The 23643-nt window shown below is 39.5% G+C and overlaps 1 protein-coding gene across 8 annotated transcripts in view; it reads left to right on the top strand.

The window, feature by feature from the left end:
- LOC141434748 (uncharacterized) overlaps positions 1-23643 on the top strand; it is a 201254-nt gene that overhangs the window by 69173 nt on the left and 108438 nt on the right. For 7 of the 8 annotated variants that reach the window (XM_074097371.1, XM_074097583.1, XM_074097739.1 and 4 more), the window contains exons 2-3: positions 8966-9030; positions 14365-14656. In XM_074097371.1, coding sequence (XP_073953472.1) covers positions 14511-14656 — 146 coding nt within the window. In that variant the 5' untranslated portion in view covers positions 8966-9030; positions 14365-14510. The remainder of the gene's footprint in view (positions 1-8965; positions 9031-14364; positions 14657-23643) is intronic. The other variant, XM_074097288.1, reaches the window with a different exon arrangement.

Here is a 23643-nt window from a genome sequence, read left to right as displayed (position 1 = left end):
GCGCTTGCAAAGTACGACCACACGCATGTGCCAGTAACAATAAATGGATGTCGTATAATCGATTCTCAATGAGCTCGTCTGACCCGATGCATGGAAGAGAGATCCGATGTTCCTATTCATATCTATATTATCTTATTATTGGGTTTGTAGTGATTGAGCGTTACTATTTATCACGATACACGATTCTAGATTGCCAGCGTATCTCGTCTACTAATCTAATATATTTTAATGAGCAATTCTTGTATATTTATTTCGAACTGAACTTATTTATTTCTGTGTTAGAACTTCACGCACCTGATTTTCCTGTACTGTCACTTCACTTCGACATACAACACTCCAACATCCTGCGCTTTATCCGAAGATACATACTCAACGCCGACTGGATTCCATGCAAAAGAGAGATTCATTATCCCTGTTCAAATGTTCTTTCTTTATTTTATTTCCCATTTATTTTTCTCCAATTATGCAGGCATCGTCTGTGCCCTTTTAGATCGTTAAGGTTTCGATTAATATGGACAGCGCTTCTACCGTAGTGTATCGACAACGGACCAGTCTTAAAATATTTGACAATTATAGACAAACTGCTATGAGCCTGACCTGCGGTAAAACCTTTTTTCACAATAATCGTCCCAGTGGCTTCTTTGATGAAAACAATTATTGGCTTAGGTACCGACCGAGACAAAGTTGTTACTACAGGTCGTGCTTACGGCGGTTTTCCTATGACGCGTTTACACTCTTTTGAAACGTTTGGTTTGTAGCGACAAAAATTTAGGAAAACGTTACTAAAATACGGTTTACTAATGTTTCGGCGAATAACGTTTGGCAACCTGTTTCATTTCGCAACTTTTCATTTCCCAACTGTTTAATATCTATGAAACTGTAAATATTTCAGGATTTTTATAAAACTAACCTAACCTAACCTAAAGGGTTCTACACGATGGCCCTGAAATAAATCCTGAAATATTTACAGTTTTAGAGTTTGCGAAATGAAAAGTTGCGAAATGAAACAGGTTGCCGAACGTTACGTTGCGAAAAGGCAGTACTCGCTAAAATACCCATGTATCTATTCGCAATTCGGTTTCGAATCGTATGTCCTTACCGATGGCGCGATCGGTGTAACGACGAGTCGGCTGACTAGTCGCCGAACTCGGTACTTGACTATTTGTCGAGGAGATAAAAGTGTGGGTTGAGGACACGTTGATGAGCGAGGGGGCGCAGTATCGTAAAAGAAATAAGACGTCCCTAAACTTTTGTTATCTTCAGTCTATAAGTACATATATAGGAGGCACTTACGAAATCCTTTTATTTTAAATGAGATTTCATTTTCTAAATTATACAGCAACTTAAGTAGAGCACGCTGGAAAACCAGAAAAGTAAAGCTAGTGCTTGGAATCGAATCTAGTTCCTCATTTTAGTGATGCGTGAATCGATCTAGATATAGGTAATACAACGGCGAAATCCCTCAATAAAATCTAGTAATGGCTATTTAAATATATGTATAAGTATCTAGGGACACTCGACCTAGTCCCAAAGTCAGTAAGCATAGCTTGTAAAGATAAAGTTTTTGTGTCGCCAAGCCCATTAAGTATATTGCATGAACCTCATCGATTTTCAAATTGAAATATAATATATATTTTGTGCCGAAATATGTCATAATAAATATGGCATTTAGCTATGAATTTATTTCTTGTAATTATTATATCCGATATGTTCCGATAAAAGTCCTGAAATACCGAGTGACAAAGTTTAAGTAAACGTAGCTAATGTAACGTTCTTATTGTTAAGAATCGGGGAATTCCCTTTTGATGCCTTTGTGCTTGGAAATTGCCTTTGAGCACTAATATAGCGTGTTTACGTGAAACTCGAGTGACTTGCCCCATGCTTGGCCAGAACATTAAACGTTGTATTATATTATTACTAGCTTTCGCTCGCGGCTTCGCCTGCGTGAAATTCGGTTATCGCGCGCTGCTCCCTCGGGAACTCTGCATTTTCCGGGATAAAATGTAGTCGATCCGTTTCGACGTGAAAGACGGACAAACATACAAACACACACACACACACTTTCGCATTTATAATATTAGTTAGGATTATGAACGAATATTATTATTAGCCTATACTGACTGAGAGAGAGAGAGAAAGAAACATTTATTTAAACATATTCGATACACAGAAAAAAAATATAACAATAAACTGAACCGACTACAAAAAACCATGAAAATAATTTTCTAACAGTTTGAAGTCGGTGCTTCAGCACGAGCCAGCAGGAGTGGACCTATAGTCGTCTACCTATATATTGGGCTTCAATCACTCCCCCTGAGGCACCGACTTCAAACTAGTTGGTATACCTAGTGCCATCCACGAAGACGCGTGATTTTGACAAAATTAGACATTAATGACATTGTAAGATCGCGAATGACTCTACCTATAACTGGTAAATTATTTTCATGGTTTTCTGTAATGGTAATTTTTTTTGTTGTATAATTTTGTTTTCGCGCTTTCTTTTGTTAGTAATCTAAGATGCTATAGTCTAATGTTAACTGCTCGTCGCCTTTTACGAAATATTGCTTTTTCCGATGCAGAGACGTTCATTGTTGAGTAGTTCTGGTCCTTCACCACCCGTTCCATTTCACCATATGCATTACGACGAGCATAAATTGCTTGGCAAGTCTGTTAAAGTAGTTGAAATCCAACCCGTGAAATACTTGTTATTGAGTAGCTCCGGTGGTCAACTGTGGTGTTCATCATCAGTTCCACTTCACCAAATGATGAATTTCAAGAGCAAATGCACGAGTTCCTTTACTACTAAATATATCCAAATTACCATAGGTGTCCCTACAGTATTTGAAGAGTTCCCTCGATTTTCTTAGGATCCAATTATCAGATCCTGATTTGGTGCTTACGGGACCTAACTGAAGGTATTCCTATACGAACGAAAAACATATTTTTGAAATCGGTTCACAAATGACGGAGTTCTGAGGTAACAAACATAAAAAAATACAACCGAATTGATAACCTCCTCCTTTTTTAAGTCGGTTAAAATACATTAGAAGCGAAGGTCGCGTTTAGTCGGGGAAATATTCTGATTCCTTTTCGAATTGGTGGTGTCTACTGGGTGGGTAACATAATACATAGCAAAAACATCTTATCGGTTCCATCATTGAAAATACTCCTAAATAAACCCATTCCCGTTCAAGTTTGGTACAGTTAGCAGCAGAAGTGGATGAGCGATTATCGTGCTTTAAATGATCTACTCACGACTCTACTGCCAAGCTAATAAGATGTTTAGGTTTAGATCATTGTGAGCACCACAACCGCGCATCCACTTTTGCTGCTGACTGTACATCGTCAAATATCAAACCAGCAAACACGAAACGTAGCTAACTTCATGTAAATCCAATCAATTCAAGTTTGGATCTATTGGTAGCCGGGAAGCGTCAAGCGAGAATCAATTATAATTTTATCGATACCGCGGCGGCGAAGACGTGAAATTTAGTAGTGGTCTGTTTGATCACAGACAAGGCACTCGTTAGACTGTTTAACATTCAGAAATAAAGTAGACGACCAACTTAAAAAAAATGTAAATCCCTACGAATAAGTAATAAGTAAGGCAGCGTAATCAGATAACGCCTCTCTTTTTGCAACGGGAGTTAAAAAAGCTACGTCTGCATTTCTTCTTACGTTTTATATCCACTTTAGAGTAATATCTATCTACATCCATTTATGTGAGTGGAGCAAAATTGTACATAATAAAAATACTGTGCACGTCTGCTGTTCATTCAGAAAGTTAAATAAATAAATATCACAGGAGAGTTGACAACAATTGACCTAGTTCCATACTAAGCAAAGCTTGTATTATGGATACTAGGCAACGGATAAACATACTTATATAGATAAATTAATACATACTTAAATACATATAAAACGTCCAATATCCGAGAAAAACATTCGTATATTCATACAAATATCTGCCCCGGCCGAAAATTACACATGGGATAACTACCATTAAAAGACAGGGTATGTCCATGTTATGAAAACTCTCAAAACGTGAGCTGTTTTCAGCTCATGACATTATGATTTCTGGTCACTATGGAACCGTAATTCGATCCTGTCATTGGCGTGATTTTGTTTGGTTAAATCAAGTGGCATTGCCGTCTCCCTTGTGCAAGTTGCGTGCTGTTCACGTAAACTAGGTCCTGACGATTACGCCGGCCCACATTAGCATGCTATCGCGGCGCCGGCGCCGATCGCATGACTCGTTTCTTACAGGGCTGTCGTTTGTAAGTGCCATACTTTGTCTAAAAATCAGGTGTTCTAAGAAGCAACTGGTCTAAGTGGCAAGTGGTCTAAAAATCAGGTGTTCTAAGAACAACAACTGCAACTGGTCTAAGTGGAAAGTGGTCTAAAAATCAGGTGTTCTAAGAAGCAACTGGTCTAAGTGGCAAGTGGTCTAAAAATCAGGTGTTCTAAGAACAACAACTGCAACTGGTCCAAGTGGAAAGTGGTCTAAAAATCAGGTGTTCTAAGAAGCAACTGGTCTAAGTGGCAAAGTGGTCTAAATAGTTCCCCGAATGTCTGGTCGGTCTCCGTTCATCGTTGAGTCCAAGCCGAAGTTGGCCTATTCCTCGTGGCTGGCGCGCCTTGACGCAACTCTAACCTAAACCTAATCTACGTTTTTTCGAGTTTTCGACACGAACAGGTTAGAACCACGTGCTATTTAGACCGGCTGCTTTGTACTTTTAGATGAATTGTCTCTAAAGGTAGACCAAAAATATATGACTATTGTCAAGAGAGCGCTATTATTCAAAGTCAAAGTCAAAATATCTTTATTCAATTTAGGCTATAACAAGCACTTATGAATGTCAAAAAAAATCTACCACCGGTTCGGAAAAACCTCTGCTGAGAAGAATCCGGCAAGAAACTCAACGAGGTATGTTCTTATTTATATGGCAATAGTTCAGTATCCCAAGCCCTCTTGTTCTGAGAGGAGGCCTGTGCCCAGCAGTGGGACGTATATAGGCTGGGATGATGATGATGATGATGATGAGTTCAGTATAGTCGGAACAATGACATCTTGACTTTTCTACGTTTACCTGTTAGCTCTGATGTTAATTTGGAATGGTTTTGAAGTGAAATAGTTTTATTCCCCAAGCGTTTTTTTTTTCAGTAGTTTATTATAAACATTAGTAATGATCTGTTGTTGACTACTAATCGTTTTTGGGCATTTTTTGTTATTGTTTAAAGAAACCGCCACAATAATTTTAAATCATTAAAATTATTGCCAGTGTAGGAAATTAGTTCCAAAGAAATTCCGCAACAGGCGAATAGTCATATATTTCTGGTCAGGCTTTAACTAGTTTTGAACTTCAGTATTAAATATGAGTTCAGTTTCACGTGCTTCACATAGATCACGTGTATACGTACTTAAAATTGGACCAAATTTAAGCAACAATAGAAATGTAATTTTTTCCCGCTATTCTTTTTTCATGCGCTTTTAGCCCTGATGATTGCGCGTGCCCACATCCTTTGCGAAGTCATTGGAGTATCCGACCAATGAATATAGCGTTGCTGGTTGCTAGTGTTTTCCCGCAGATTCGCTTACGTGAACCATACTTTAAAAAATTAGGCATACTGACTGTAATCTTTGTGAATAAGTAATCTGCACTTATTTCATAGTTTTAAGAGTATACGCCTTAGAAATCAAATGCGTTCCTTGCCATCCAAAACAGCGTTTTATAGGAAAAGTGTACTTGGGATGGCTCCAAAAATTTATAATAAGGCTCCGGATCAAGTAAGAAATATAGACGACCGGATGGCCGAGTGGTTAGAGAACCTGACTACGAAGCTTAAGGTCCCGGGTTCGAATCCCGGCCGGGGCAGATATTTGTATAAATAATAGGAATGTTTGTTCTCGGGTCTTGGATGTTTAATATGTATTTAAGTATGTATTTATCTATATAAGTATGTTTATCCGTTGCCTAGTGTCCATAGTACAAGCTTTGCTTAGTTTGGGACTAGGTCAATTGGTGTCAAGTGTCCCATGATATTTATTTTATTTATAGAGGGTATGACTAATTTCAAAACCAAACTGTTAAAATTTTTAGTGAACAAAGCATATTATACGGTTAATGAGTTTTTGTCAGAATGCAATTAATTAATGGTAACTGCACAACTCCGTGGTGGCAGCCCATTATTAGTTAAGATTTTGTATGCCCTATGGCCCAACATGGTGATGTAATATTTATATACTTAAGATCTGTGCCTATATACAATTTTACCCGTGTTGAACAAATAAACTATTTGTATTTGTATTTGTGAACCAATATTCATTACTGAGCCCAAAAAGTATAGTGGTCTAAGACTCTTCACGAATATTCTCTAGACGCAGCGGTTGAGACTTAGAGAGATTTAACAATCCTGGGGAAATACTGGAATGAAAAATTAGCCAGTGTTTTTGTTGTGCAAAACTGACCAGACGCTTTAGTTTTAAAGTGTAAAACACACACACGCACACGCGCACGCGCACACACACACACACAAACTTTCGCATCCATCTATGTATCTGGTGTTTTTTTATTTATTTAGAATAATGTTTGTTCACGGCATCGCTTTAGAACGGCTGCGCCTATTTGGGTATTCCTTTTTAGGGTTGCGGAGCCGGTATGGCAAAAACGGAACCCTTTATAGTTTCGTCATTTATAGTGTTTGTAATAGTCAGAAGGTTTGTTGAATAATTAGAACTTACAAGTATAAGAATATAACAATGAAATATATATATATCCTCAGTCGCCTCTTACGATATGGAGAGATAATGGAGAGGTGTAATTCTAACCAGACATCACACGGATCATTGACAACAAAGCGTTCATAAAAATCTGTTACGACTACATTTCAAGGGCCGGTAGGATGTGCCGGATATTTTTGCACGCTCCGCCGTAGCAGATATTAAAGCAGGTGGACTGCAACCGCGGAAAAGGAAGGTGTTGGAAGCTCCGAAGGGTGAAAAAGTGGTTTCCCAGTGGTTTGTTGGTCTCTTAAGCAGAGGATCGTGGGATCAAATCCCTGATTTTAATATTAACAGGGCTTCACGGCGAAGAAAAGCCTCCTAGTGAACACGCACACACCTGCGAAGCAGTGGCCATGTTCAGGAATTTAACATTACAGATGTGACAGCACCCTCTGGCCACGTGGTCCTACTGCCTTTGCCCTGCCCCCTACGAATAAAGGCGAATAGTTTCGTTTTATTTAACTTGCAATTGTATCTGCGGGTTAAATCTTGCGACTTAAATTTGACTCACATCCAGTGATCGGATAGACTTACATTTTAACATAGGTACTTAAGTAAGTAAATTTGATGGCAATACAATATCTGGTAGTGACATCGACGCTCAAAATATCGAAACCTACTTTCGATATTTAGACCATCGACTTTATAACTTCAGATATATTCCATCCCTTCCAGCCTATATACGTCCCACTGCACAGGCCTCCTCTCAGAACAAGAGGATATATTAATTTTCGATATTCATATACGTGCCCTCTGGTGGTCCAGTCGGAATCGTGTCCGCAGGACGGAACTCCTCAACGCTTAATGGCATCGACTTGAAATTTAATACGAAAATGTAGTTGGGATGACACTACAAGTACAGTCAACAAATAGTACAGGCAGCAAAGAAGCTTGTATTAAAAATTAACATGTGTGTATTACACGTTCGCTTTCATCTCGCGCCGTACGCGGTAACGCCCATACATCGCCTAAATAACGAGCTCTTATCAACACGTGTTAAAAACGTTTGATATAAAGCAGTACATACATTTGTAATGTTGGCGCCGTGCCATCGCAGTCGCTCTGAGACAGGGATAGGGCCCCCCATCGGGAGTCCACCTCAACCTATAAATTTTATGGTGATTGGGTCATTGAAAAGGTGTACCGATCCAGTATAGGTATAGATGTAGAGTACAATGGTTTAACGTCGGGAAAAGTCGGATCTCAATCGGAAAACGACGGCACCCGAACTGACAATCAGTTGTGTTCAATGAGTGACACTTTCATATCCAATAAACTGTTGAATTTTCCATATCCTTTATGCTTATTATTATAAAAAATATTGATGAAAATTGAATTTTTATAGCGATTTTTTTTTAATCTACAGATCTGTCTCTTGCTAAAACGCTTTTCTCTATGCAGCATGTAAGTCTTGCTCTGTCTAATCTTGAAATTCAAACCTTTACAACTCTGTTATTTTTTTATTTATTTGAATCATCATCATCATCATCATCATCAGCCCGAAGACGTCCACTGCTGGACAAAGGCCTCCCCCTTAGAACGCCACAATGAACGACAACTTGCCACTTGCATCCACCGGTTTCCCGCCACTCTCACGATGTCGTATACGACACGGCGACGGTGACGGTGACGATTTATTTGAATATGTCTCAAAAATTGTTTTTCTGTTCGATTACATGCATTGTCAAGTTTTAATTTATAAAGTAAATAAACAATAGGCAAATACCGTATTATGGAACTTTACTTAGTGTGAAATGAGAAAATGATAAATTTACGGCTGTACTATGATAAACCCAAGCTAAAAGTAATTGAGATAGCACGAGAAATAAGAACTCTCCCGAAGAAATTTGGTTGTTTTTTTAGAAAAATATGGCTCCGTCCATTGGACGACAATTTTGCCAGTGTCTAGTAAGTTTTGCCGTTGTACGGTAAACAAATTCTATAAAACGAAATATGAGAGGTAATGGTGGATGAACGATGACAGCGTGAATCTCCGAAGAAATTATGTGTATCGAAACGTCAAATTGCGACCCCACGCTTTAGGGATGTACGTAACTTTTAGTAATGTGCCATTTTACGGTATAGTTGACAATTTCATAATAATAGTCTGGAAAGACTGCGCATAAACTTCCTCATTTGCAGCGATGTACAATATGAATGGAAATGTTTGCCTTGTTGCAGCTAGGAGCTAACTCGGGAACAGCATGATGCATGCAGTGGCTGTCTTCCAAATTTTCGACAATTATGTAAGTTCTCAACTTTCCTCTTAGCTTTTAGCTTGTATTTTACCATTGCCAATGGCCACGGAATCAATATTGTAGATGTGGAAGTTAGTGATTGTGTGTGGAATCACACATAGGCTACTTTTTATCCCGATATTCCCACGGGATAGGGATGCAACAACACATAATTTTTTAAGTAAAATCTAACAATTTAAATTCAACAGCCGGCTAGTTGACACGAGCGAAACTGCGGGTAAAATTTGTAAAAACAATAACCGTACAAGTACTTAGTTTCTTAGTTGAGTGAATTCAAAAGCAGCTAAATCCTGACACTTGCAGTTCAATTAGTTTAAGGCGTAGGCGTCGTATTCTTGATTAAAAAGGAGTCTCTTTAAAAATAAAAATAAAACCGTATTTTTTTTTCGTGTCAATCAATGTAAAATTGGCAGGCGTCTGCAGGGCTACTACGAAACTCGAAGTTCGTGTCGTGCGGTCCCTCTGACACTTATACTATTTAATACGAGAGCGAGAGGGACGGTACGATACGTATAGTCACCAGCACCAATATCTGATACAACAAGTGTGCATAAATATCTGATACGACTCTATTTCCAGGGTCAGAAGGACGTGTCAGATATTTTGCACGCTCCGCTGTGGCATATATTAATGCTGGTGACTGTACTTCGGGTTTCGAGTTTCGTAGTAGCCCTGCTGGAATATTTACATTGGATTGGATTCGGCAAAGTAGTGTGAAAGTGAACAGGCTTTGGCTCAACATAAAAGGGATCGCCGGATTTGATCAGTTACCTATATAAATATACTAGCTTTTGCCCGCGGCATCGCCTGCGTGGAATTCGGTTATCGCGCGCTGTTCCCTCGGGAACTGTGCATTTTTTCGGGATAAAAAGTAGCCTATGCCACTCTCTGGCCCATAAACTATCTCTATGCCAAAAATCACGTCGATTCGTCGCTCCGTTTCGAGGTGAAAGACGAACAAACATACAAACACACAGACACAATATAAATATATATTTATAGTATTGATCTATATTTAATGTTTTACCCGCCCCTCCTCTACTAAAACATAAGGCAGGTGGTAAATTGATGAATTATACATCAGCGTGGTAGTTCAACGGTTTAGTATTCACTTTTAAAATACATGTCTAGATTTCAAATCTACACCTAGTCCATTCGGCCACGACAAAAGTTGTGTACCTACAGCAGGGCTACTACGAAACTCGAAGTTCGTGTCGTGCGGTCCCTCTGACACTTATACTATTTAATACGAGAGCGAGAGGGGCGGTACGATACGAACTTCGAGTTTCGAATTCCGTAGTAGCCCTACAGGCAACACGCCAAAATTCGTCTGATGATGGTCGCCGTTAGGTAGCGTTTCAACCAGAGATGTGTGAGGATGTGTTGCGAGCTTGCGAGCAATGTGTTCTTCATGAATCAGTAGAAACGCTTCTTTTCCCTAGCCTCGCTCCGCTCACTTGTTTCCACCAGAGCGGTGCTGTGCGAGGACAGGTAAATTAAGCGTTTCTATTGGTTCCTAGCAACTCATCCTCGCACATCTCTGGTGGAAACAGCTTGCCTTCGTTTGAGGCAATCCACAGTTTATGCTCTGTGGTCCGCAGGGCTACTACGAAACTCGAAGGTCCCCTGCCCTGCATGTCCCCTCTCTGGAAAGTCAGGGAAACCTCAGGGAAGCTGAAGGTGGTCAGGGAAATTTGCTAGAAATCCAAAGAGTCAGGAATAGAACTCGTAATTCCCCTAAACTTAGCTCGATATTTTGACACCAGCCGTTACGATTCGGGGCGACGTATTAAAGAGTGGCACCTAAAAACAGTCAACAAGCATGTTTGGTGTGCAGTTAATTCCCATGGGGTCTACGTCTAGCTAAGTTGGTATCTCGGGCGGTAAAAAAAACATATAAGTGTCATATATACCTAGTGCCATCCACGAAGACGCGTGATTTTGTCAAAATTAGACATTAATGACATTGTAATAGGAACCACGGCACGCGTGATCGTGATGACTCTACCTATAACCTGCTTTGAAATGTACATGATTGGTCAGGGAAACTTAGAAATGTGGTCAGGGAAAGTCAGTGATTTTCTTAGTATTTGTAGTGGACACCCTAGTAGATACATATTACGATTTTAATCACGGCAACACAAACTAATCTGGCTGGCGGCTGTATTCAGCCGGTATCTCGTTGGGACTAGAATGCGCACACGGCTCTAATGAGGGCTATCGCGTATGAATTCGCCACTAGAGGCGAGGCGAGGTCTCCGAAATGTCAAATCTCATAGCTTTTGGGTGACCTACGCGGGTTTATTTATAATTAGAATAATTTTGTTAATATTTTGCAATATCTGAAATTAATTATGGCAAATATGCGTTCCGGGGCAATGAATGTCTGTGTTTTGAGACAGTTTTGTCTTTCGGAAACCTTTGTCCTCCCTTTTTTCCGAACAAAACGGGGACTATGCAACACTGTAGCATGCTCGATATTTTTATGGCACGGTTTTAAGGTGTATTAAATATGATTTTAATCTAAACTTTGTTTTCACGCCCGTAATAACAGACTTTGAAAGCCATACTTAAAAACCTCACGCAACAGTGCGCCATCTAGTGAGACAAAAAACGATAGCCCTCATTGAGTACGTGCACCGAGCCTTTGAAGCTGGACACTGGCTGGCTTCATCTGCCCATTTAATTACATGTAAAAGGATTTATCCAGCCATCGCTATTTAATGTACGAAGCACTAGAAGTTGTCGCTGCGAAATCAAAGAGGATTTCTATGTATGCACCTATAAAAGGGGTAACGTTACTGACTGACAAACAAGACGCAACCTTAACTACTGAAACCAGAGACTTGAAATCTGGCAGACATATTTCTTGAGGGTCACTCTGCACCGAGAAGAGGTTCTTAAAAATTCTCACGGATCTCTCCCATTCTCACTTCTGGCTCTTCTCCATAACTGTAACTATTAGAGACTTTAAATTGGCCAAAGGCCGTGCCAGAAAAGGCTAAGTGATTCTGCCCCCACCGAGTTTTAGCTGGTTTTTCTGTGCATCTATATTTCAGTTTGTATTTTCAATTTAGGTTTAAGGGGATGACCGTAAAAGTAAAAATGTGGAATTGAAATAAAAAATACAAAAAGATTCCAAAAAACCAATCGTATTCTAATTTTTATACTTTGTGTAACACTACCTTTTGCTCAAACCTTTCTCACTCATTATTTTCTAGTGAATCAATGCCTGAGTAGTTCACATAAATGTTGTCCATTTACTAAATATATATGACGTAAATTATATGATTAATATTATTAATCATTATGTCATAGAAAAATAACCTAATTCCACTCTAGACACCGCTCCATCGTATGCCCATGATTTGTGTGGAAAAAAAATCTAAACCGTTCGAACAGTGCAGTGCAGAATTCAAACTTTAAATCAAAGCTATGGCGCTAAATGTTTCTTAAAAATCACCATCTTAGAGAAAACCTTAGGGATACAACATTGGCTTAGTAGCTTAGAAATAAGAAGGGGGTTAATTTTCTTTTATTTAGCACGGACGGAGTCGCGGGCTTTAGCTAGTTTAGATGATATGACGATCCTCTATTTCCCGTGATAGCGCACATCTACTTGTGGACACTCGAAGCCGAACGTGTCATTTCCTATTTGTGCCAACTGAAATAGTATTTTATTTCGCGTATTCGCTTCAATGCTCGTGGAAAAGATTCCTCGACGGGCACTTATTTAGCTTCAGTACATAGGCATTTTGTCACTTTTGTTGCTCGTAAAATTGGTATGTGTGCTGGATTTACGCGTCATAAAATGGCTTTATGCTCTAGTATATAAAGAAAAATCTTCGTCTTCGACCGAGGCAATCAGATACCAACAGCCACGAATAAAATAGTTTTTAATAATTCGTGTCTTATAATAATAATTATGATTGGTTTTTTGAAGTCTTTTTGTATTTTTTATTTCAACTCCAAATTTGTTACTTTTACGGGTAACAATTTAAATTTATTTTGATTGCTTAGTAGCGACATCTCTTGACTGGGTGAATGGTTAGTTCCGAAAGAATGTGACGTCTGTCGACGAAACATAGATGTCGCTGGTGCTGCTGCTTAAGTAGCGTAGTAGAAATAAGCAACCTGAGATATTATGTATACATAGGAAAAATTCCTGTCCAGCGGTGGTGTAGGGGTTATAGCACGCAGCACGGATTGCTGAGGACCTGCGTTCGATTCCCAGCGCTGGTCTCTTTCTGGTGTTTTTGTGCATCCGTGTCTCAGTTTGTATTTTCATTATAATAATAAATCAACAAAACTATTACAGTGCCCAATGCCTATTAGTTTCCTGTAGTTATTTGATTTTAATATAATGTTTTGATTTATTACATAAAAAATAAGTAATCGCCTTCATTAGAGTTTGAAAGCTATGACGTAGACGGTCCAAGTTGTACTTTGTCCTGCGAGGCTGTTTGGCTGAAGAATTGTTCACGATTTACGCGGGGATTAAACTACGGAGTACGATTAGGACCCGCAATCTGACGTATCACACTTTGACAGTGGCAGAGTACCACTTCACCACAGATAAAAAATAAAATGCTTAATAGCTGTGCTCGACATTCGCATACAGATTATTTATCATACAGACAGTGATGTGGCAGAACTAGCTACATTCAACTGTGACGTCATCTACAAATATTGTTTTTTTTTAAAGTACCTAAGCGTATTAATTAAAAAAAAAACACAATTTTGTTTCTAATAATTGACACCCCTAATTGGGGTGTTTGCTTTTGTTCTTCTATCTCTGCCTTATCTCAAATCTATCATTTTCGTTTTAGCCTTTTAAGCAAAGTGTCAGGTTAGAGGTCACCTTTAGTGATCTTCTGACAGTTTGTCTGCAGATTTAAAAGTTAAATACATTCGCAATGATATACAATGACGAACGTCTGGGAGGATGCATAATATATTCAGACTTATCTCAAGTCCTGCTCGGAGATACTTAGCTATCGTGTGTTGTATAATTTGAGGCAGTCCGTGGCGGAAACATTGTTGGTTTTTAGGGTTGCGAACCTCAAGAGAAAATAACGGAATCCTTACATGATCACTAATCTTTGTCGCCCGTCTGTCAAGACCCTTATTAACAAAAGCACGTGGACGCATCAATTTGTGTTGTCTATTGTCGTGTTGTGAACAAATGTATTTATATCTTTATATTCTTTCTTTAAATTTAAATTAATATCAAGCAGTCAAGTTTGGTACCCAAGGATGAAGAATTTTCGTATTCCGGGTGTAGCACCGTCCTCCGACATTGATCGTCATTCTTCTTTTCAGATCGCGTAGTTCGGCCGCTATGCTACAGCGAAGCGTACGCAACCACGTACAGACCAACCTAACCTGAACCCATATGTGAAGTGCAGTGCTACCCCAACCCTACCGGTCCGTACCGGCTCAAACCAGTTCGATCCACGGATGCAGTGATGGCATTCATGACCAAGAAGAAACGGTACAAGTTCGGCGTCCAGGCTTGCCTCGAGGAGCTGACTGAGGTGCCTTTCGTTTCGGCTGTACTTTTTGCTAAAGTCAGGCTGCTTGATGGTGGCAACTTCCAGGATCATTCCAGTCGGTGAGTCTAGCTTTTACTATCAGTGCCAGTGTAGAAACCGGGTCTTCGTCGTAATCCATAATATCGTTTGTCCTAATGTAATGTTTGCCATAATGATCATAATCCATAACTCTTTTTTCTCTAAAACCATAAAATTTTCTAATTTTTTTCCAGAATCCCGTAGAACTTTATAGGTTAGGTTAGGTTTATTGTACTCAAGAAAAAAGTGTTATGGTAAATGATCATTATGGAATACATTACATTAATATGTATGGATTCCAATTTCGACAAACCTCAAGGTTTCAAAGAATAGTGCCCTAATGGAAGAGACACACGGAGCGACAAACGAGGGATTGCTAAAATCTCATATGGGAGCCTCCAATGTAAGCTTTTGGCACTGTTAAAACAAGTTCACATTAATGTTTCACTATAACTGGGTTCACGATTAAAAAATTAATACCCAGCATCGTTTTCTTGCCAGCAGCATGCGCTGAACAAAACAAGCCAACCAAGAAACGGTGTTCGTGCTTGACCTTCGCGTTAATTGGTGAATTTCGCTTACGTACTTAGAGCCTGATTCATCAGTCTTATGTGACAGATAAATATGATGCCGTCTCTGTTTATTTTGTCCGAATAAACAGAGACGGCATCACAGTTACCTGGCGCATAAAATTTGACAGTAAAACAGACCTTTATTGTCGTAATAGCTTTAGCACTTTGTAGGCTCTCTTTGATTCAGTTAATGACTTGTAGAGAGTTCCGAAATACTTTGCCCAATGTGGGCTATGTACTCTGTGTAAACAAGTCCTAGGACGACGTTTTAGCTGTCGCTCTGTGTGTCGCTTCCTTAATGAGTCACTCGTGTATGAGCGCGTATAGCAACTGAGGTAGTCGCGGCAAATTGTGCTGGCCTCTGACGACATTAATTAATGTAAAGTACCCGCCGTGTCGGAGCCATAAAGATAAAGCTGTGTTCTTTTTGTTTGCCTTTTTAATGGTTATTTACGTTATTTTCTGCTTTATTTGTCCTTTATTTTGCCTTTTGATTTTGTATATTTTTACCATACAAAAAGGTAAGAGGTAAACTGGAGGATGTTTATTTTACGATTATAAATTGCTGTTACAATATCTGTATAAACTATGTTATTAAGCGAGGCGAAGTTTGAGTTTCATATGCGACGCTAGGCGAACTATATATTTCTAATCTTTTTATGGTTATCAATTTAATTGCTTGGTTTTTTTAATGACTTTATTTATTACAACGAACCGCTCCTAAGGAAAAAAGCTGATTTCGTCGAATTCATAATTGATTTACTGGATTGTCAATTGTCAGTTACAAACTGTTGAGTCATAGCCTTTTGAAATTGTTTTTTTTTACTATGCAGAGTCTGCAGTGAAGAGATCTCTCTATTGTCAATGGTCATGTTTGGAGTTGACATTGGCTATCGTCAAGACAATCGACTTATTTTGAGCTTAGTCGGTACTTGTCATCAGTCATTACTGGTTAAGATTGAGTTATCTGCAGAGTGACAGTGCAGACAAGTAACCGTTTACACATCGGTTTAAGAGAATGATATTATTAGGGCCTATTCCACTTCTACACGTAAAAACGCAGCTTAAATCTTCAGGGTTCCGTAGTCAACTAGGGACCCTTATAGTTTCGCCATGTCTGTCCGTCTGCCTGTCTGTCCATCGGCTATGCTCAGAGACCGTTAGTACTAGAAAGCTGTAATCTGGATGAATATACATATCAGTCACGCCGACAAAGTGGAAAAAAACAACATTTTTTTAGGGTACCCTCCCATAGACGTAGTGGGGGTGGTTTTTTTCTCGACTAACCCTGTAGTGTGGCATATAGTTGGATAGCTCTTTTAAAACCATTGGGGGGTTGCCCAACGATTTTCCGATTCAGTGATCTGTTTGCGAAATATTCAACTTTAAAGTGCAAATTTTCATTAAAATCGAGCTAAAATCTAAAGTGTTGGGTGGAAAATTTTGAAAAAATTCAGGATGGTAGTAGGTAAGTAGATCAAACTTACAAGGAAAAGACGGCTAAGATTGCTTAAGAATTATTAATATTTTAAGAGTAAATAGCAGCCTAAGGTAAAAAATATAACTAAACTTGGAAGATTCCGTATAAAATACGAAATCCTTAGAAAAATATTACTTGATTATTTCGCAATGGCTTCGGAATCCTATCTTGGGCGTGTCCGACACGCTCTTGGCCGGTTTTTAATCTTAACTTGACGTTACACACCACTCGAGCCTCATCATTAAACCGAAAGCGAAGTGTAATCCGAATCGGCACGGTGCCGTTATCAGCATTAATAGGGTATAAACCTATTTAGTTTAACGATTGCACTAAACCGACGACTCCTCGGTTCACGTTTCAATCCGGCCGTGTCAGTTGCGTTCGCACGAAAGCTTTTGCCATTTAACTTCCGTTCGACTGCTTTAAACGCTGGTTCGATCTAGTTGCTGAATAAACGTATCCATTGTCTAGAGTCGACACTAGCTCTGTCAACCGCTATATTCATCCACCAGCCGGTCCACCGTTTACATATCGTTTTCCTGACGCTAATATTATATAATACAAGAGTGTGTACGAGTAGTGAGTGGTATTTTCGAATTTTGTAGCAGTCCCCTGTATTAGCGGGTAGCCATATTTTATTCAGTTGTTTTCTGAGCGTCTTGCTTTTGCTGAGCTGTGAAGTGTTTGGACACAAAATAATTAAATTTTTTACATTTTTTTCATCGCAATGTGATGAAAATCATTGTGTGTATCACGGGTCGTAAGGGGATTACAAACTCGGGTCATTAAAAGCCTAGTTCTAATAGACTTTCGTTTGTAATCCCCTTTTTACGCCCCCTAATGCACAAAGTACTATTGTGTATACGTACCTATTGATAATCTGGACAAAAACGGGACACGTAGTTTTCATTTATGAAGTAGCAATTATGTAGAATAGAGTGACGAAGCAGTGACCCAGTACAATACGTCACCTTACATTAAACCCCATTAATTATAAATACATGTTAAATATTCATCGTTTGCCGTAAGGACTCGAACCCACGCCCTTGTAAAGTCTATAAGCGACGCTAAACGCGAGAGGGCGGGAATACCTGGTGACGTCACTTTGGCGCCGTCAGAACATGTCAATTCGAGCGTGGAAGTGACATGCTGACATTAGTTCCCATAATACTTGCCGGTGATGCGAGAATGCGATTAGCATTAAAGTCAACTTTAAGGCTATTCTACCAGCCTATACGAGGAATGTGTTTATAATAGACCAATAGAAACGCTACATTTGACAATCCCCGCTCCCGCTCAGCTGTTGTGTATTTTGTGCGGGATGTTGACAACAATGGCTAGACCTTTGATTAGCTTCCTATATCATGACGCCTCTACCTATACGTATGTACTATTACTACATCGTGTTTGAAGTTTTTGTATGTCGGCGGCCGATCGTAAAATCCGCCAAATCACGAAATTCCTAGGCATATCGTGAAATGGAGCCGTTTGACGAATTGGCTAAGGGACATCCGCCATATCGTTCAAATCACCGTTTAATTAGTTGCCTAGTGACGTTTAGGCAGATCATGAAATTCCTAGGCATATCATGAAACGCCGCCATATCGGTTCTGGCACTTCGCCGGCCGCTGCTGCGGCACGCTCGCTTCGCTTGCTCGGCTCGTGCGTTGTGGTCACAATTCATACTAACCACTCCTCGCTTCGCTCGTCGTACCTAAATTTTTCTTTTTTTCGGCATATCACGATGTGTCCGGTATAGAGCTTGGAATATAGACGAATACGTTGCTCTAATCGATCTGCCGTATTGTTTCTCAGGTACATCGTGATATGCCTGGCCAACTTTTACTCATAAACTCATATGGCGCCATTTCATGATATGCCTAGGAATTTCTTGAACTGGCGGATTTTACGATCGGCCGCCGACATATTTTATACAGTTTTCAGAAGGCATACAGAGACAAAGTACTAAAGTATAAAGATACGGTACAGAGTTTTACAGTGGAATCTCTCACTCATACGCTGTGCAATGCAGCGCGATTCTGCAATTGAACTGAATGGCGCTATCCTCTTTATGTCCAGGACATACGAGAGGAAGCGAACAGTTAACTCGTCCCCTGGAATGCGATACGGTTGCACCACGACCTACCTATGTTACAGTCGATCTATATGGCTTTTCCTATTGCTGATGTCAGGGGCGAATGATGTATGGTCGTGGCCCAGTGCATTATACAAGGTGTTGTTTTTGACTACCGTTTGCTTTTAACCCTTGGGGTAACTCTAATGAGTTGCTGAAAAACTTAGTTGTAAAAGGCATATGGGTGTTTTAAGACTTCTAACCGATTGTTTTATATTTGTTGGAGTTTTACAACATTACCAACGATTTTTAACGGTCCATTTAAATGGCGTTCTAAAAACTGGTCATACTCGTATATATGAAAATTGTGTAAAAATTGTATTTTTTAGGAAAAAATTCATATCTCCGCCATTTTTCAATATTAAGGTCTAAAATTTTAGTGGTACGCACAAAATATACCTCTACCATAAAAAAATAACAGTATTCGCCGATCATTCAAAAATTATATTTATTTTGAAGGAAATATAAAAAAATAACGAAATTGTTAATATTATATGAAACTTTATACATCTTATTTTCATAACCGATAACCCACCTTTTTTTAATTTCACTTTTTCCGGGATTGGAGTAGCTAGTTACCCCGTGCGTGTGGCCGCTAAGGGTTAAGGGAACATGCAATAGAATTAAGTTAATTTATCTCCAAGTTACTAGTGGCCTAACTCTTATTGTTTAAAAGATAATTAACAATTAAGGTAATTAATTATGCGCAGAAAAAATGGTAGTGTAGGTGACGACGTATGAAAGTTTTTTTTAACGGCTCTCCAGGATTTTTGTTAAGATGTCTTATTTATTATTTAACTAAAGCTAGAAACACACTGTCAGCGGAGGCGGTACCGGTTGTAATATTCGGGTGTAGTTAATGAACGACTTATTAACGCACGCTCAAATAATGCACGGCCTGATAATCCGTTCTTATGTTCACGGATTCTCATGCCGTGCATTATCACCCCGTACCGAACTAGCACGAGTGTACTCGTAGTTAATGTACGACTTGTTAATGCACGGCCTGATAATCCGTGCTTATGTACATTTGTTTTTCGTGTACACCGAATATTAAGAAATTTAGTAGAAAATAATTTAATTTGGTCCTGGCGCTTCGCCGGCCGCTGCCGCGGCACGCTTGCTACGCTCGCTCGGCTCGCGCATGATCACAATTGGACCTTTTTTTTTTGTTGCCCGGGGGAAATCTGCCACCAGATACCCCATCATCACGGGGACGCGATGAGGTTATGTGGGGTTTTTACCCACTAAAACCCCCGGGATGTTCCTTCCTCGCCGCCCTGCCAGCGACGCAATCACAATTGGACCTAACACAACCTAACACAAGTCTATAGTCATTCGAATCAATTGGATTCAGATTATCAAGTCGTACATTATCACTACGTACATTACAGCGCGCGCAATATTTTGTACGCTCTGATAATGCGCGACCATGATAATGTACGGCATGATAATCGGAAGCAATAATGCTTCGGATTATCACGTCGTACATTATTGCGCGTACATTCCGAGTTGTACATTATAGTTTCCCGTAATATTCGAGCCAACGGAGCCTCGGCACAAAGTTCGAAGAAAATTACCGTCGTTTCGCTTGACTGCTCGCTAGGATGCCCACTAAAACGCTCCAGTTTATTTTGTGAGCTTTTATTTGTCACGTAACACTCGCTCAAGTTTATCAGCACATTTAAAATTCCGGTTGGAACATCCCGATAATTCTCAACCGCTACGAATTGCTATTATATAACATTTAACCTATAAACGTGCAGGCCAGGACTCGGGGAAATGTCAAGGCGGTCAACCTTGGCCCGCTACGGGCCGCGGGCTGTGACACAATTGCCACCTGCGCGCCGAGCGGGCAGCGTTAGGGCACAGAATAAGTAATAGTACAAGTACAGAAGTTTCACTGCCGTACAAAAGTGACGTTTAGGCATAAGAATCGTGCCTACTGTATGCTTCTCTGTCTATCGCATAACTCGTGTTCACTCGCACGCGTTGAGTCGCACTGAATCGCCTCAACGTTGGGGAGGCCCGGTATGTACTTGTAGCTCGGCGGCGGAATGGCCTAGTGACACCCACCTCGTTAGGGTGGAGTCACATTGTGTCAGCATTATGTTTTTGAAATAATCATGTATGTTAGAAAGAACATATGTGATTTTCCCACTAACGTCGATAAGCCAAAGGCTACTAGAAACACAGGGAAGCTTAAAGTTCCATCTTACAGACTGGCTAAAACCAAAAAGTCTTTTCTGGGAAATTGCATACGTTTTTATAATAAAATTCCAAAAATATTACAAATGAAACTGATACAAAATTCAGATCTATTGTCAAGAAGACATTAATATCAAAGGCATATTATAAAGTTAATGATTATATCATGGACAGGGATATTTGGAAATAATTCCGATCCGCATTAGCGATCCCTTCAAATAGCGAACCTACTGTGTTAAAAATAAAGTTGTGTTAAATACTTGTGATGTATACATATCATTTAATAATATTGTAAATCTGTTTTAAAAAAATATATATACCTCGTTGAGTTTCTTGCCGGATTCTTCTCAGCAGAGGTTTTTCCGAACCGGTGGTAGATTTTTTTTGACATTCATAAGTGCTTGTTATAGCCTAAATTGAATAAAGATATTTTGACTTTGACTTTGACTTTGACATCGAATCGTATTTATTGATAGTGCGACCAGAGTTGAGCTCGCGCACACAAGAACCTGACATGTTATAACAGCGGAATTTTTAAATTCCCCCATTAATTTAATTCATTCTCCCTTTTAACCGATTTCAAAGAAAAGGAGGAGGTTATCAATTCGTTTTGGAATTTTTTTTTGTTACCTCAGAACTTCTCACGCACGTAATTTTCCGCTTATCCTCTATATAACCAAATGTTTTTTCCTAACTAGGTTAGCTGAAAGAGATCCCTTTTTAGGGATAAGCTCGCCTTTGTTTTCCTCTCTGTGTATTTGTATTTTTTATTATTTTTATGTGCAATAAAGAGTTTACATACATACATACTTCTTCGTTTTTATTTTTTTATTTTTTATTTGACTGGATGGCAAACGAGCAAGTGGGTCTCCTGATGGTAAGAGATCACCATCGCCCATAAACATCTGCAACACCAGGGGTATTGCAGATGCGTTGCCAACCTAGAGGCCTAAGATGGAATACCTCAAGTGCCAGTAATTTCACCGGCTGTCTTACTCTCCACGCCGAAACACAACAGTGCAAGCACTGCTGCTTCAACTACACTACTTCTTCGTTTATAAACCGATTTGAAATAAAAAAAAACATTCGTATAGGAATGCCTTCAATTAGGTCACGTAAGCACCAAATCAAGATCTGATGATTGGATCCGAAGGAAATCGAGTGAACTCTTCAAATATTGTAGTGGCGCCTATGGTAATTTGGATATATTTAGTAGTAACTCGTGCATTTGCTCTTGCATTTAATATTGTATTGTAATATTGTTATATCACCTGGCAGGTTGAAAAACCCACCAAAATTATTTGTCTTTTTTAATATCTTTTTTTTTAGTTATTTATATATAACACTCTGATAAAATTTCAAGTTACCTCAAGTACATTTTATATGTTTTGCAAAATATTTTTGCACGCGCCTGGTTATGTTAAAGTCCCGACTCCCGACTAAATCGTCCGGCTTTTTTTTCTAATGTCATTTAATACGCGAGTGAAAGGGACGGTGCAATACGAACATCGATTTTCGAGTTTCGTAGTAGCCCCTCTGATATGGCGAATGTATTTCCATCGGGTAAGAGTAAGGGAAGTGTCAATCAATTACTGTATTGAATGAGTGACATTTGCATATCCATTTATGGAACTTTATTATTTAGTGTCAAATGTACGGCTGTACGATTGGTGCTGAAATTAATTGAGAGAGCACTATAACTATACTAACATCATCCCATTCCAGCCTATTTACGTCCCACTGCTGGGCACAGGCCTCCTCTCAAAGTGAGAGGGCTTGGGCCGTAGTTCAACGCGGACCCAGTGCGGATTGGGAACTTCACCCATACCATTGAATTACGATGTTTACCTTCCCCGTAAAGCGTGTGGTAAATTTCAAATGTAATTTCGCACCTGTTTTCCGAAAAATTCAGAGGTGCGGACCGGGGTTCGAACCCACGAACCTCTGCTTGAAAGGCGATAGGTCAAACCACTAGGCCACCACGGTTTCGTGATACATACTAACTTTTCCAATAAAATACGACGGAAAAACCATTAACTATACATTTGTACCTACCATTTCCAATTGACTACCCCCGACCATGACCAACTAAGAAGCCTTAGCAAAATGTGAAAGTGCCGCAGAAACGAGCTCGCTGCATCTGTCGGTGCATCTGCGTCTAGATTAGATGCACGGCTGTTACATGCAATTCGTTACGTGTAGCCTGAATAGGCGGTGATATGGTTTCCTCTGGCTTTCCCTTTCGATGCTAGCTTATTTCGTAATGGACGTCAAAAGTTATGATTATGAGCGGTTTGAATTATTTATGTCCTGATTGTTGCTTATAATACGTATGAGAGGTTTTATTAGGGACCAGCTTTCACGGGAACTGTGCATTTTTCCGGTATAAAAAGTAGCCTATGTCACTCTCTGGCCCATAAACTATCTCTATGCCAAAATTCACGTCGATCCGTCGCTCCGTTTCGACGTGAAAGACGGACAAACATACAAACACACACTTTCGCATTTATAATATTTGTGTGGGTGGTTGCTTTTGCCTGCGACTTCGTACGCGTAGACAGTAACACAAGTAAAACAAATACTGTGCCCTTAGTGTAAGTTTTCGGTTCCAAAATACATCTCGATCGCGTTCGC

Source organism: Choristoneura fumiferana, chromosome Z (assembly GCF_025370935.1).
Source record: "Choristoneura fumiferana chromosome Z, NRCan_CFum_1, whole genome shotgun sequence".
NCBI classification, from domain to species: domain Eukaryota; kingdom Metazoa; phylum Arthropoda; class Insecta; order Lepidoptera; family Tortricidae; genus Choristoneura; species Choristoneura fumiferana.
The sequence above is the reverse complement of the archived record's forward strand: the minus strand, read 5'-3'. Positions and strand labels throughout refer to the sequence as shown.